This window comes from Erythrolamprus reginae, chromosome 1 (genome assembly GCF_031021105.1).
Source record: "Erythrolamprus reginae isolate rEryReg1 chromosome 1, rEryReg1.hap1, whole genome shotgun sequence".
NCBI lineage: Eukaryota > Metazoa > Chordata > Lepidosauria > Squamata > Dipsadidae > Erythrolamprus > Erythrolamprus reginae.
This window is the reverse complement of record NC_091950.1, coordinates 217,175,750-217,189,922: the sequence shown is the minus strand read 5'-3', so window position 1 is coordinate 217,189,922 and position 14,173 is coordinate 217,175,750. Positions and strand designations below refer to the sequence as shown.

General features: G+C 42.7%; 1 protein-coding gene across 4 annotated transcripts in view; it reads left to right on the top strand.

Moving 5' to 3' along the window:
* IKZF2 (IKAROS family zinc finger 2) overlaps positions 1-14,173 on the top strand; it is a 270,987-nt gene that overhangs the window by 182,819 nt on the left and 73,995 nt on the right. Inside the window, exons 8-9 of one of the 4 annotated variants that reach the window (XM_070732190.1) lie at positions 6,847-7,017; positions 7,098-8,001. The exons of 1 other annotated variant lie outside the window; for it this stretch is intronic. In XM_070732190.1, the coding sequence (XP_070588291.1) occupies positions 6,847-7,017; positions 7,098-7,172 (246 nt within the window). In that variant the 3' untranslated portion in view covers positions 7,173-8,001. Of the gene's footprint in view, positions 1-6,846; positions 8,002-14,173 lie in introns of those variants that run through there. 2 more of the 4 variants (XM_070732182.1, XM_070732184.1) reach the window with 2 other exon arrangements.

Here is a 14,173-nt window from a genome sequence, read left to right as displayed (position 1 = left end):
TTTGGAAAAGACAAATGGTGAATCAACCTAAATTCACCACTCGCCTTTTTGGGGACCACACCTAAGGGAGACACGCGAAGATTCGGGAAGGGGGGTTCCGGGAAAGGCCCGAGGACCCTGCCCTCGGCCACCTCCTTCCGAATCTTCTCCCTAACAATGTCTTCATGACCAACAACCAACCTAAGGTTGTCAGACATGAAGGCCCTCCTAACACCCAGGTAAGGGATCCTAAATCCCTCCGAAAAACCTGGCAAGAGAGCGGCCGCTCTCGAGCGAGGGTGGTAGTCACCCAACCAACCCTCAAGCACCAGTAAATTAATTGGGCTGGGCCCCTTTTCCCCCAGCAGGTGGGGGAGGCTTTGGGGGACCCGAGCCTTTCTTTTCAATCCCCTTCTTGGGGCGGGGGCACACGGCTGCGGAATGGTTCCCCCCACAACTCCCGCAGGCGTGCCGAAACCTGCAAATGGGACGGAAACACACCCCCTTTGCAGCGAACTCGTGACACACCAAAGAGGCCCCTTTTCCAACGGCACCCGCCACGGCCTTGGCCGGCGCGGGCGTCGCGGGCTCCTCTTCCATAAAGTGACCGCTATCGGTCCTATCGCAGCCCTCCTTCCCTGACATATGCGTGGCCTGGAACCACAGGTCCGGAACCACCATATCCCAAGGCAAGTAGGGGTCATGGGCAATACGCATCCTGAACCCCTTGTCGTAATGCCTCCATATGGTGCCCCCATATTCAAAATGGGCCCTCGCTATAAGGTCGATGTACTTCAGCAAGGCAGCGGCCCTACCCGGCTGCCTCTGAATTACCACCGACTCAAAGGTCAGAAAGGCGTACAGCCACGAGCTGAAGCACTTTGTGACCTTTGTTTTCTTAACCTTCTCCCCAGGGACCACCTCCTTGTCCTGTTTAGGGACCTCCCTGTTTAAAATGGAGAAAAGATCGACATACTCCCCCCGCCAGATTGCCTCCTTCACTGACGGGTGAAGATGGTACCCTAAAGGCGTCGCGGGCAACCCACAAGGGATGGCCCCAGGCTTGATGCTGGTGAACGGGTCCCACACCGTGGTGGCCCCCGAGCCCAGCACCCCAAGCCCCGGTGGATACATAAACGGGACCGGTGGCATAATGGCCGGTGGAGGAGGGATCCAACCCCCCACCCCCGCCCCGGGTGGGACAGGTACCCCTGACGCCCCTACTGGCGGAGCCGGCGGGGACCAGACCTGTCCACAGGTGCCTGCAGCAGTCCCCATAAAGCTGTTGCCACCCCCCAATGCGGGCGGGATGAACCCGGGACCCTGTACGGGAAGGAGCGGTGATGTGCCTACATGTGGTGCAACCTCACCTGCCCCGTAAGGGGTAGAAGCCATCCACAGTGGGCCCATCCTTGTTGGGCCCTGGAACGATGACCACTGCCCCGACTGGGCCATCAGCCCGGTCTGGGCCGTCTGCCCGGTGTGGGCCGTCTGCCCGGTGTGGGCCATCTGCACGTTGTGGGCCACTTGCCCTTCTGGGGTCGACTCCTCTTCGGGGTCGGTGCCCCATGCTGCGGTGGCAGTCGAGGGAAGCCCCTCCGGGCCTGCACCCGACCGCCACCTCTCCAATTCATCAAGCCGCTCCAAGACCCTGGCCCAGGAGAGAGAAGGGGACATCTCGGGTTGAGGGACCGTGGGTATAAACCCCACCACCCCCCCAGCCGGGACCCCCCCCGGGGGCCCCTCTGCCGCAGCCCGAGCCCAGGCAGACGGCCTGGCCGCCCTCCTAGGCCGCACCACTGGTGGGGCAGGGAGGGCCTGAGCTTGCCTCCTCTTAGGGGCCATTACCTGAACTCGGTTCTATTTTTTAACAGAAGGAAGGAGAGAGGGGGTGACCAAACCCCCCAAAGGACCCTGCACCCCTTAGCAAGGCCTGCCTGAAGCAGCAGGCCTCAGCAGTGCAGACCTCCCAGGAAGCGAATCTACCCCCCTCCCAATGGGAAGCAAGGCCCCCCACCAGGCCTTTATCCCCAGGCCAAAGACCACCCGGTAACCCCCGCGGGCCCGCGAGGCCACCAGAAGGCAACACCCCCCACCACCCAAACCAGGCAATGGGGCTCGAAACCGGAGCGGAGCCCAGCCGATGCTGGCTCCGCTGTGACAGTAAAAAGGCTTTCCGCTGTTCTGCAGGCCAGAAAATGGCGCCTCGCACGAGGTCGCCAACAAAATGGCCGCCGCGAGCAGACAAATGAATGTCTGCTCCGATCTGCAGTCCGGGCGAAAAGGGAGAGCCCCGGGCCTGCTCGCCCTTATATAGGGCAAGCAGGCCCCGCCTGGACCAATCAGGAGCCTGGCCAATCAGGCCCTGATCTCCCGAGCGAAGTCTCGCATCGCGAGACTTCGCCCGGGATCCAAGATGGCGGCCGCCATGAGGGACCGTGTCTCCCGGTCCCTCCAGCAAAGCCTGCCTGCCGGGTAAGTCCGGCGCTGCCCTTCTTTGCAGTACACAGGAGCACTTGAAACACAGGAAAAAGGGCCCTGACGTAAAAAAAAAAAGAAAAAAAAGTAGGCCAGATAGCCACTCAGAAGTCTGGATAGCTATCCAATCAGTAGCTTTGCATTTCTTCAGTACTAGTTGGTCTTTGTAATCCATTTACCCTCCCCACTTTTTCCTTACTGATTTTGAATGCTTAAATTAATTGCTATTTTTGCTTACAGTAAACAGCCTGACCAGGTAACACTAAGTGTATTATTACACAGTCAGCCAAAATATTAGATTGGCATTTTAGTCCACGTATCAAGCTCTCCTGAGATCGGCAGGTGTTGTTTCATGGTGTTTAAAGGTATTGTCACAGAAAGTAAGATGTTGCAAGTAAGGCCGTCTTCTGCAATTGACAAATGGTTTTTCATATACGTATTTGATATTTTAGCCTGCTTTTATTATTTTATAAGTGACTCAAGGTGACAAACATTTATTTATTTGTTTCTTATTTAATCAAATTTCTAGGCTTAATATTCTTTGCTTCTCCTATTTTCCCCCACAAGAATCCTGTGAGGTAAGTGGGCACAGAGAGAGAGAGTGATTGGTTCAAAGGCATCCAATCAGTTTTCATACCTGGGCTGGAACTCACCAGCACCTTCACCACTAAACTAAACTAACCTCAAAATTTGCACTGTTGTAGAAGAAAAGTATCTTTATTAAGCTGCATATATACAGTACTTTTATTGAAAAATCTTACAGAAACTAATGAGTAAAAAGAAAAAAAGAAATTAAAAAGAACTAAATGTGAAAAAGCAAAGAAAGAAAACAGAAGCGTAGAAAAAATCAGTAGTACTGCTGTCAGTTCTGCCTTGCTCAAACCTTTAAGAATAATCCTTGACTCCATTTAGTGAAAAATATATAGTTTACTAAGATCAAGCAGAAAACGGTAGAGCAAAGCCAGAACTAAAATTTGTGCACTAAATTATCCAAGGGTAACTTTTTCCCCAAAGTACCTCCCCCCACTGATATCCCATTGTTCAATCATATTCAAATGTGATGTTTTGGAAATGGTCTCTTCAGAGATGGGCTGGCTGGTATGAAGCTACATGCCATTCCCTACCATCTGGCCTTGTTTCTCTAAATGATAGACTGAATGGTGTATTTTCCCTGCTCCCAACTAACTTCTGATTAAAGGCTGAGAGCAATGTTTTTCAACCAGGGTTCCAAAAGGGCCAACCAGGGGTTCCGCGACCGCAGCAGCCGCCAAGCAGGAGGAGAAGTGGAAGCGGGGGCGGCGGGGGCGCCAACAGGAGCAGCAGCACAGCTCTAGCCCCTCACTGTGGGGCCAAAGCGCGGGCTGCAGTGGCAGGAGGAGGAGAAGGAAGACGTGGAGCTTCCCAGTCCAGGGCTGAGGCGTGCCAGGTGGCTCAAGATTCTCTCACGCTCCTCCTTACGCCTCCTTTCCGCACCTGCATACTACTTTTCGGTAAAATAATATTTTCTCACATTACTTCTAATCTTTCCCCCAACTAACCTCAGATTGTGCCCCCTTGTTCTTGTGTTCACTTTCCTATTGAAAACACTTATCTCCTGAATCTTATTTAACCCTTTAACATATTTAAATGTTTTAATCATGTCCCCCCTTTCCCTTCTGTCCTCCAGACTATACAGATTGAGTTCATTAAGTCTTTCCTGATAAGTTTTATGCTTAAGACCTTCCACCATTTTTGGAGCCCGTCTTTGGACCCGTTTAATTTTATCAATATCTTTTTGTAGGTGAGGTCTCCAGAACTGAACACAGTATTCCAAATGTGGTCTCACCAGCGTTCTATACAGCGGGATCACAATCTCCCTCTTCCTGCTTGTTATACCTCTAGCTATGCAGCCAAGCATTCTACTTGCTTTCCCTATCACTTGACTGCACTGTTCACCCATTTTGAGACTGTCAGAAATCGCTACCCCTAAATCCTTCTCTTCTGAAGTTTTACTAACACAGAACTGCCAGTACAATACTCAGATTGAGGATTCCTTTTGTCCAAGTGCATTATTTTACATTTGGAAACATTACACTGCAGTTTCCATTGCTTTGACCACTTATCTAGTAAAGCTAAATCATTTGCCATATTACAGACGCCTCCAGGAATATCAACCCTATTGCACACTTTAACGTCATCAGCAAATAGGCAAACCTTCCCTACCAAACCTTTCCCTATGTCACTCACAAAGATATCAAAAAGAATAGGACCCAGAACAGACCCTTGTGGCACACCGCTTGTAACCAGGCTCTGCTTAGAATATTCGCCATTAACAACAACTCTCTGATGTCTATGCTTCGGCCAACTGCAAATCCACTGAACTATCCAGGGATTAAGTCCAATCTTCACTAATTTATCTATCAGCTCTTTATGTGGAACCATATCAAAGCTTTGCTGAAGTCCAGATAGGCAATATCCACGGCACCACCTTCATCCAACACCTTTGTGACATAGTCAAAGAAATCAATGAGATTAGTCTGACATGATTTGCCCTCAGTAAATCCATGCTGGGTTGGGTCCAATAAGTTATTGGTTTTTAGGTGCTGATTTATCCTCTTTTTGAGTAGAGTCTCCATCATTTTAACTACAACTGATGTCAAGCTAACTGGCCTTAGTTACTAGCTTCTTCTCTACTGCCCTTCTTGAGGATAGGCACAACTCTGGCCATTCTCCAATCATCAGGAACATCTGTTAAAAGGGATTGGTTAACAAGTCAGTCAGGGGGGCAGCAATCACATATCTGAGTTCTTTAATGTGATAATAGTTCTGAGTTCTCTATGTGGTAATAGGTACCATGCATTGATTTACATTTCCAACAATTGCTTTTCAGATTCAGGTAAATTTTTGCTAATCTTGCCGGGACATAATGCCACAAGTAAAACATCTTATATTGATTCTCTCTATATGGGACCGAAATTGTTAGTTTGTAATTAACTTTCCAAATCTTTTCCCATTTTTCTAGTTGAATGTTATAACCAAAGTTGGTCATCCAGGCAATCATATTTTCTTTAACTATTTTTTCTAAATTTTCATAATTTAACAAGTAGTTATACATCTTAGTAATAAATTTCCTTTCTGGTCCTAATAAAATCTTATCTAGTGTATTAATTTTTTTATTCATTCAAAATTCTACCAAGTTTATTTTATATCTACTTTGTATTTGATAGTAAACCAACCAGTCAATTTCTTTCCCTTCGTTTTTGAGTTTATCTCTAGTCTTGAGGTGTCCTTTTCTATCTAATAGATCTTCATAAATTAAGATTTTATTTCTGTCTATTATATTGGGATGTATCTGGGCTTCTGAGATGGGTATCCGTCAAGGGATTTCTCTAAAATGTTTTTTCCTTATTTTCCTCCAGTTTTCTAATATTATTTGATGTATGGCGTGGGATTGGAACTGTGTGTGTTTAATGTTTGCTTTCCCCCACAAATGTGCATGCCAACCCTCCTGTATATTGTGGCCTTCCAGAGTCAAAATTCTTTCATTATTTAACGTAATCCACTCTTTTGTTCATAGTAAAATTGGTAATAAAGTTCTAAATTCAGAAGGCCAAACCCTTCTCTCATCCTAGAATCTTGCAGTACTTTGAATCTAATTCTTAGTTTTTTCCCATTCCAGAAATTATTTTATTTAGGTTTTCAAAAAATAAATAAATTCTAATTTAATTGGTGCTGTTTAAAAAAGTTATAGCCACCTTGGTAATATATTTGATTTAATAATGTTAATTCTGCCAATGAATGATAAATTTAATTTACTCCATTTTTCCAGGTCTTCCTTAAATTTATGAAGTAGCTTGTTATAGTTCAACTCTTTCAATGATGAATATCTGGTGGTGTGCCAGATACCCAAGTATTTAATCCTTTTTTCTGTTTTCTAAAGAAATTCTCTGTAATTTCTTTAGTTTGTTCCCAACTGCAAATTCTTTGTTAATATTTTGGTCTTGTTTTTACTAATTTTTAAGCCTGCTACCAATCCATAATTCTCTATTTCTTTGAACAAGCATATATCCGAGTTAATTGGGTCTTCTAAGAAGGAGACCAAATCATCAGCGAACGTTTGGATTTTATATATTTGTTTTTAAACTCTAGTTCCTTGTATCTGTTCATTTCTCCTAATTTGGTTCAATAATATCTCTATCGATAAAATGAAAATCAGCCAATATTTCCAATATTTTTATAGCAGTTATAAGCACAATGATAAATTTACATTTTATTCTACAGTTGCAAACTGTTTTTTCCTATAATCTATTCTTTCTCATTATAAAAATCATAAATCATAAGTTTATTTTTTTCTATTTCATGCAAAAAGTCTGAACATTTAGCAATACATTTAGATACTGTCTTTTATAGTTTATTAGATTTGTATGCGGCCCCTCTCTGAAGACTCTCACCAAAGTGACAATTTGGCCATTTCACCAAGTTCCATCTTCCTTCAACCACCAACCAGCTCCAGATGTTCTTCTAAGAACTGGGATTTTAGAGAAAAGCCCTTTCTTTCAGGAAACTCTAAAGAACTGCAAGGTATTAAGAACCACAAAAATTCCCATTCCACAATGATTTTTTTTTGGCCTTATCTCACCTCCTCTTCATTCTTATCTCAGGTATTGCTCAATCCTCTGATTGATGGGAGTTTCCATAACAGTTCTTATTGGGCCAATGATTCCAAGAGAAAATAAACAGTAAGGAAGAACAAAAAATCCAAGTTGAATCAGAAAGTGGAAGAAGAATTGAAGTTGTATTTATACATAGCTTAATTGTTTAGTTACTATAATGAGGACAGTCAATGTGGTCATTAAGCAAGAACAAAAGTGAAATTGCAATTTTGCTTACAATCTTACTTCAGCTTTCCTTTGTTTTACAGGCTTGCAAAGGTTGTAAATACAAGGACTGGTTGCAAAGTGTAACTGTGAACAATCATAATATGCCAGTACATCTGTATAATCCCAGTTTTTTTCACAATCCTCGCTATGTTAACCATTTATTTCAGGGTTGTATTCCTTTCAACCCTTGAAGCTAAGAATCTACTTTAAACAGGTTAAACTTGTTGGTCCATGGAGTTTAGTATTTTCCTTTCCCAAGCCTTTCAGGCTTTGAGTAACAGGAGCTTCTCAACCCTGCTGAATATACTTCCTAGGGACCCAAGTAGCATTCTGTATTACAACAGCTATGGATTTGAGGTTCTCATTGATTTAAACATATGCCATTTTAAAGATTTAAATTTGTTTTTATTTTAAGCCTTCTGTAATTTATTTAGAAAACCTTGTTCTTGACCAAGTCAAAAACATAATAAAAATAAGCCTATTAAAAATCATTCCAAAAATAATACATAGTATGGAATTACTTATTTACTGATCTGTAATTATGATCAATTGCATTTGAATTGAATTATATATAATATTTATACTAAAAATAGTAGTGATACATGAAAGCATATGTTTTCAATCTTCTTTTCTAAATAATTAAAATGCAGCAGAAATAGCATTCCAAGTGCTATAATTGCTATTGGACATTTGTGAGTAAATTTATCTTCTGTTATAATACAAATTAATCTTTGGTTTCTAATAGCTATGTAATACACTGCATGTGTTTGTACACATAAACACACATTCATATCGTACACAGAGAGAAGGGGGAGAAGGACAGAGAGATAGAGAGAGAGAGAGAGAGAGAAAGAAAGAAAGAGTATATACATAGACATGTATACATACAAATACAAGATGCCAAAAATGTGATCATATCATTTAAACATTATGCAAGGCTCTTTGCAACATATACTGCTCCTATCTGTTCAAATCTGTAAGGAAGGAATGTGAACCATTTGTATTTAGTTCTTACCTTCCAAACTTATGCCACTAATTTAAAAGAGGTGGGAAACCTGCCTGTTCACTTTTTATAACCCCAGAGGAAAGAATGAAACATTTGAACATTTATTGTTTTGGCATTAAGCACAGTAAACGTGTAAAAGAAATATGGTCCAGACAGGTGTGGCACCCTCTTACTTAACAGTGCAAGGTTGTAAAGTTCAAGACTTCAGTGGGAAGGGCAACACACATGGAAATTACCTGATGGCATGCCTGTAACTGGGAATGTCTGCTGATTTATATCTCAGTATAAGGAGGGTCAATCTATACCATAGAAAAATAAGACAACATTGAGTGAATTACATTTTAGTTCTCTTCTCTTGCTTTACAGATTAACAGTTGAAAGGGACCCTGTAGGTCATCTAGTCCAACACCCCCCCCCCATACACACTCTCAAGCAGGAGACCCTACACCTTTCTGACAAATGGCAGTCTAATCTCTTTTGAAAGTCTCAAGTAATGAAGCTCTCACAGCTTCTGAAGGCAAGCTTTTCCATTGATTCATTGTTCTCCCGGTCAGAAAGTTCCTCCTTATTTCTAAGTTTAATCTCTCTTTGATCTCTCCATCCATTATTCCTTGCTTATCCTTCAGGTGCCTTGAAAAATTGCTTGACTCCTTCCTCTCTGTGGCAGTCCCTCAAATACTGAAACATTGTTGTTATGTCTTCCCTGGTCCTTCTCTTCACTAGACTATCCATGACCATTTCCTGCAACCGCTCTTCATATATTTTAGTCTCCAGTCCCCTGATCATCCTGATTACTCTCATTTGCACTTTTTCTAGAGTCTCAATATCCTTGTTATAGTGTGCTGACCAGAACTGGATGCAATACTACACATGCAGTCTACACCTGGAATATTGCATCTGGCACCTGGAGTATTGCATTTGGCAGACAACAGCCAAACAAGGATTCCACCCATGTGGTCTGGCTGAATCATTCTCGATAATTGAACCAGCCTTTCATTATGAAAGACCTCCAGCCACCCCACTATTTGATGGTACACAGAACTTCAAATAAACTTGGATGGTACCTAGAAGTAATCCCAGCACTCCTGGTTATGATTGTTAAGCAATCTCATGGGTTTGTTTGTTTGTTTAGTCAAGCATTTATGTGATTACAACTAAAGTATAAGCAAAGTATAAACATGTTTGTGAATATATATGAAGCACAAGCATTTGATGAGTACGTAATATTTTATGAATACATGAGTACATTAGGATGGTAGGCACGCTGGTGCGCTTATGCTCACCTCTTACAGACTTCTTAGGAAGATCAACAATAGGCAGTCTAAGGTTAAAGTTTTGGGGGTTTGGGGAAGAGACTACAGAGTCAGGTAACATGTTTTATTAATTTGACTTATATGCTGCCCTTCTCCAAAGACTTAGGATGTCTCACAACATATGAAAGCAATATAAAAAAACAATTCTAAAGCCCAATTATAAAACTTATCTAAAAAACCAGGCATTGACCACTCTGTTGCTGGTCGAATTTTTTGCAATCAAGTTTGGAATGGTTTACATTACACTTGTATCTTTTGTGGGCTTATGTATTGTTGCTGTTGAAGCTGAAGTAGTCATTGACAGGTAGGACATTGTAGCAGATAATTTTGTGTGTTATACTTAGGTCAGATCTAAGGCGGCGTAGTTATAAATTTTCTAGGCTCAAAATTTCAAGTCTGGTGGCATAAGATATTCTATTGTGAACAGAGGAGTGTAGTACTCTTCTTGTGAAATTAAACAGCTGTTAAATTTAAACAGAATCCCAAGTAAGGAATGAAACAGCGTTGAGTTGCTCCCAGTTTGGCCTTGTTCTGCAAACTGGCAGATCCAAGTGCACATACGAACCAGTAGCAAAGGGTTTTAGGACCCACTACTGGAGAAAAAGGTGTTTCAAGGGAGTGGGATAGATCCCATTAGGCTATGCTCAGGAGCTGAAAATCCTCCCTTCTGAGCAGGATTTTTAGCCACTGAGTGAAGAAACATTTGCAGATAGTCTGCATTGAGCCTTATAGGGCCTCCATCAAACCACTTTATTTTACTTTATTTTATTTACTTTATTGTGCTGTCTCTCTGTTTTCTGCTTGGATTTCCTTCTCAACTCTGGGGCTGGCTGAAAAACCTCCTATGCACAGAGAAGAGTTCCTTTGGTGATATGCAGGAACAGAGTTGAAATCAAAGCTTCAGTTCCCTTTCTGCACCTTTTGCAAGGAGTTCAGCTTCTCTTGGCAGGCAACTCTTTCAGCCAGCCCCCATATAGTAAAAAAGGAATCTTCACAGCAGTTGGCAGCAGCTTGTAGCCTTCCCTGCTGGCTTTTATGTTGACTTTCTGAAGAAGCAGGCAGAGAAGGCAATCACATGATTGTGGAGTGCTTGGCAAATTGGTTGTATGAACAAGTATCCAGATTATGAAGACATGACCACAGAAGAGGTGGTGCTACATTTTGCAATGGATGGAAGTAATTCCAGACTATTGTTAAATGAACAGCCATAAGTTGAGGACTACTGGTAATATAACTAACTGTGTATAACAGAATAAACACAAGTGTATAACATACTGCTTGTCCTTTAAGAACATGCAATCAATAAATGTGCAAAGCTCATCTTAATCATATTATATAAACCAGGTTTTTATAAATGTGCATTTTTCAATTTCAGTATAATAACATTTTCCTCCAATTCTTCCTTTTAAAGAATTGAATAGGATATGCATTCCTGAATTCTAAGAGAGAGATATACAACATTTTCAATAATCCCAGCAGAAATCAGTTACAGGAACCTTAAGCTTGTTTGGAGGTTCTAACAGACGAGCGCAGCTATGGTATACCCTTGACCAAAGATTGGTACACTCCTTCTATCTGGGAAGGTCGGCCTCTTCCACCGAGTGTGCAGCTTTGGGAGGGATGCACATGGAGCGGTGAGAAAGGAAGGGGACATCCGCCTAGCCAGCCAGATCAGCTGAATCAACCCTGGCGATCACCTTCACATGTCATCAGAAAGAATTACTAAAGACTATGAAATGCTGGAAATGCTGGAAATACCAGGATCTTTTTATCATATGTGGTGGACATGTGCATAAGCACATGTCGAATACAGACATGGATAGAGAAAATGGTGAAGAAAAAGCTAGAATTAAAACCAGAGGTCTTTTTTGTTGGGCATTTTGCGGCTTACAAAAATAGGAATTAAATACAAGATACAACAAAAGAAAACCAAACATAAAACTAGTGCTAAAACCCCCAAAATTATTTAACACCAGACATTCGTTCATTCAATCACAGTCCTAAATTCATATCATTGGTCTGAACAAGATGTTAGTGCTCAACGGCCTCAGGCCTGCTGGCAACGACGAATTTTTAGGACCTTAGGAAATGCCAGGAGGATGGGGGCAGTGTGAATCTCTGGAAGGAGCTGATTCTAGAGGGCCAGGGTTCCCACAGAGAAGGCTCTTCCCCTAGGTCCTGCTAATCAGCATTGCTTAGCCAATGGGACCTGGAGAAGACCGACTCTGTTGGACCTGACTGGCCGCTGGTATACATGAGGCAAAAGATGGTCTTGTAAGTAACCTGATCCTAAGCCATGAAGGGCTTTATAGGTCATAATAAATAATATTGTTGTGAGCCGCCCCGAGTCTGCGGAGAGGGGCGGCATACAAATTTAATAAATTATTATTTATTATTATAACCAACACTTTAAATTGCATCTGGAGACCAATTGGCAGCCAATGCAGCACACAGAGTGATGGTGAGATATATGAATGCCTTGGAAGGCTCAGGACAGCTTGTGCAGCTGCATTTAGCACCAACTGTAGTCTCCAAACATTCTTTAAAGGTAGCCCCATGTAAAGGGCATTACAGTAGTTGAACCTCGAGATGATAAAGGCATGAGCGACTGTGGGAAGAGACTCCCTGTCCAGGTAGGGCCGCAATTGGTGCACTAGGAAAACCTGTGCAACCCCCCCCCCTTGTAATAGCCAAAAGATGTGGATTAAGGAGGACGCCCAAGTTGTGGACCCTCTATGAGAGGGTCAAACATCCCCCCCCCCAAGTAATGGACGGACAGATAGAATTGTCCCTGGGAGACAAAACCCACAGCCACTCCGTCTTGTTGGGTTTGAGCCTGAGCCTGTTGGTTCCTATCCAGACCCTCACAGCCTCCAGACACCAGCACATCACCTCCACTGCTTCACTTAATTGCCAAAGGGAGGAGATGTACAGCTGAGTAGCATCAGCGTATTGGTGATAACTCACCTCGGATGATCTTACCCAGCGGTTTCATGTAGATATTAAACAGCAGGGGGAAGAGGCAGCCCACAAAGGAGGGGCCTAAGAACTGACCTCTGACCCCCTGCCAACACTGACTGTGACCAACCAGAGAGGTGGGAGGAGAACCACCGTAAAATGATGCCTCTCACTCCCAACCCCTCCAGTCGGCACAGAAGGATACCATGTTTGATGGTGTTTAAAGCTGCTGAGAGGTCAAGAAGCACCAGGATAAGAAATGTCCGCTACCCTGGGCCCACCAGAGATCACTCATCAATGCGACCAAAGCAGTTTCAGTCCTGCAGCCTGGACTGAAACCAGACTGCTGAGGGTCTAGATAATTGGCTTTATCCGAGCACCGTTGGAGCTGAAGTGCACAACAACCAACAAGTTTTGAGACAGGATGATAACTTTAAAATAGCCGGATTCAGTTAGAAACTGAAGTAGAGTGAGCACAAAATTAAAAGACTAGGAATGATAAAGAAATGACATAACCCACATGACAAAATTAGAATGTAAGGAGATAGCATCATTTTTAAAGTGTATACCAAAAATTAAAGGATAATGGCTATAAACATTTTAAAAATATTATAAAAGAGAAGAGACACCAAAAGAATATAACTACTGAGTAACTACTGTATTATCAGTCTGTTTAATATAAGAGTTATTAGAATTGAAATCACTCAAGGGAAGGCTTTGAGGGAGAAATAGGAAGTAGTTGGAGAAAGGAAGAGATGGGATGGAGAGAGGAAGGAAGGAAAGAAGGAGAGAAGGGAAGGAAGGTAGATAGAAGAGATGGAGAGAGTGGGAGGAGAATGAGAAAGAAAAACAGGAATACAGACTGATAAAATAACTATAAAGGTGTAGATATGGAAATATAAGAGATCAGATCTTATATCAGAGATCACATCACATGTAACTGTGTGCTATTAATATTTTGTTTTTAAAGGTACAGTGATACCTCTACGTAGGAACGCCTCTACTTAAGAACTTTTTTAGATAAGAACTGGATGTTCAAGATTTTTTTGCCTCTTCTTAAGAACCATTTTCTATTTAAGAACCCAAGCCCAGAAAAATTTCCCAGGAAATTTGAGAGCAGCACAAATGCCTGGCCAATTTCCTGCCATTCCCCCTTTAATCCCAGCCATCTTGGGCTTTTCTGGGCTGCCAAAGGAGCCTTTTGGTGGCACTTAAGGAGGCTTTGGCAGTCCAGAGCGAACAAAGCATTTTCCTTTCTCTGGGTGCTTGGAGAGGGAATAAAACCCTGCCAGTGCCTAGAGAAAAGTGTAATAACTCTCAAAGCAAGGTTGAATCAAACAACGTTTATTTCGTTAACAGGACAAGGAAGTCAATTCAGTGAAGAAGCAATGGAGTATTGAGAGTTCTATACAATGACAGTTCTCCTATTTATACAATCTAGGCCAGCAACAGGGCAGTTTTACAAAGATACATTTTAAGCACCAAAAGAAGGCAACCAATCAACATGTAATAAACAAATCTGAACTTTTGACTTTTACCCTGTCTGGGTAGATCACCCAGGCAAATATCTTAACACTCCT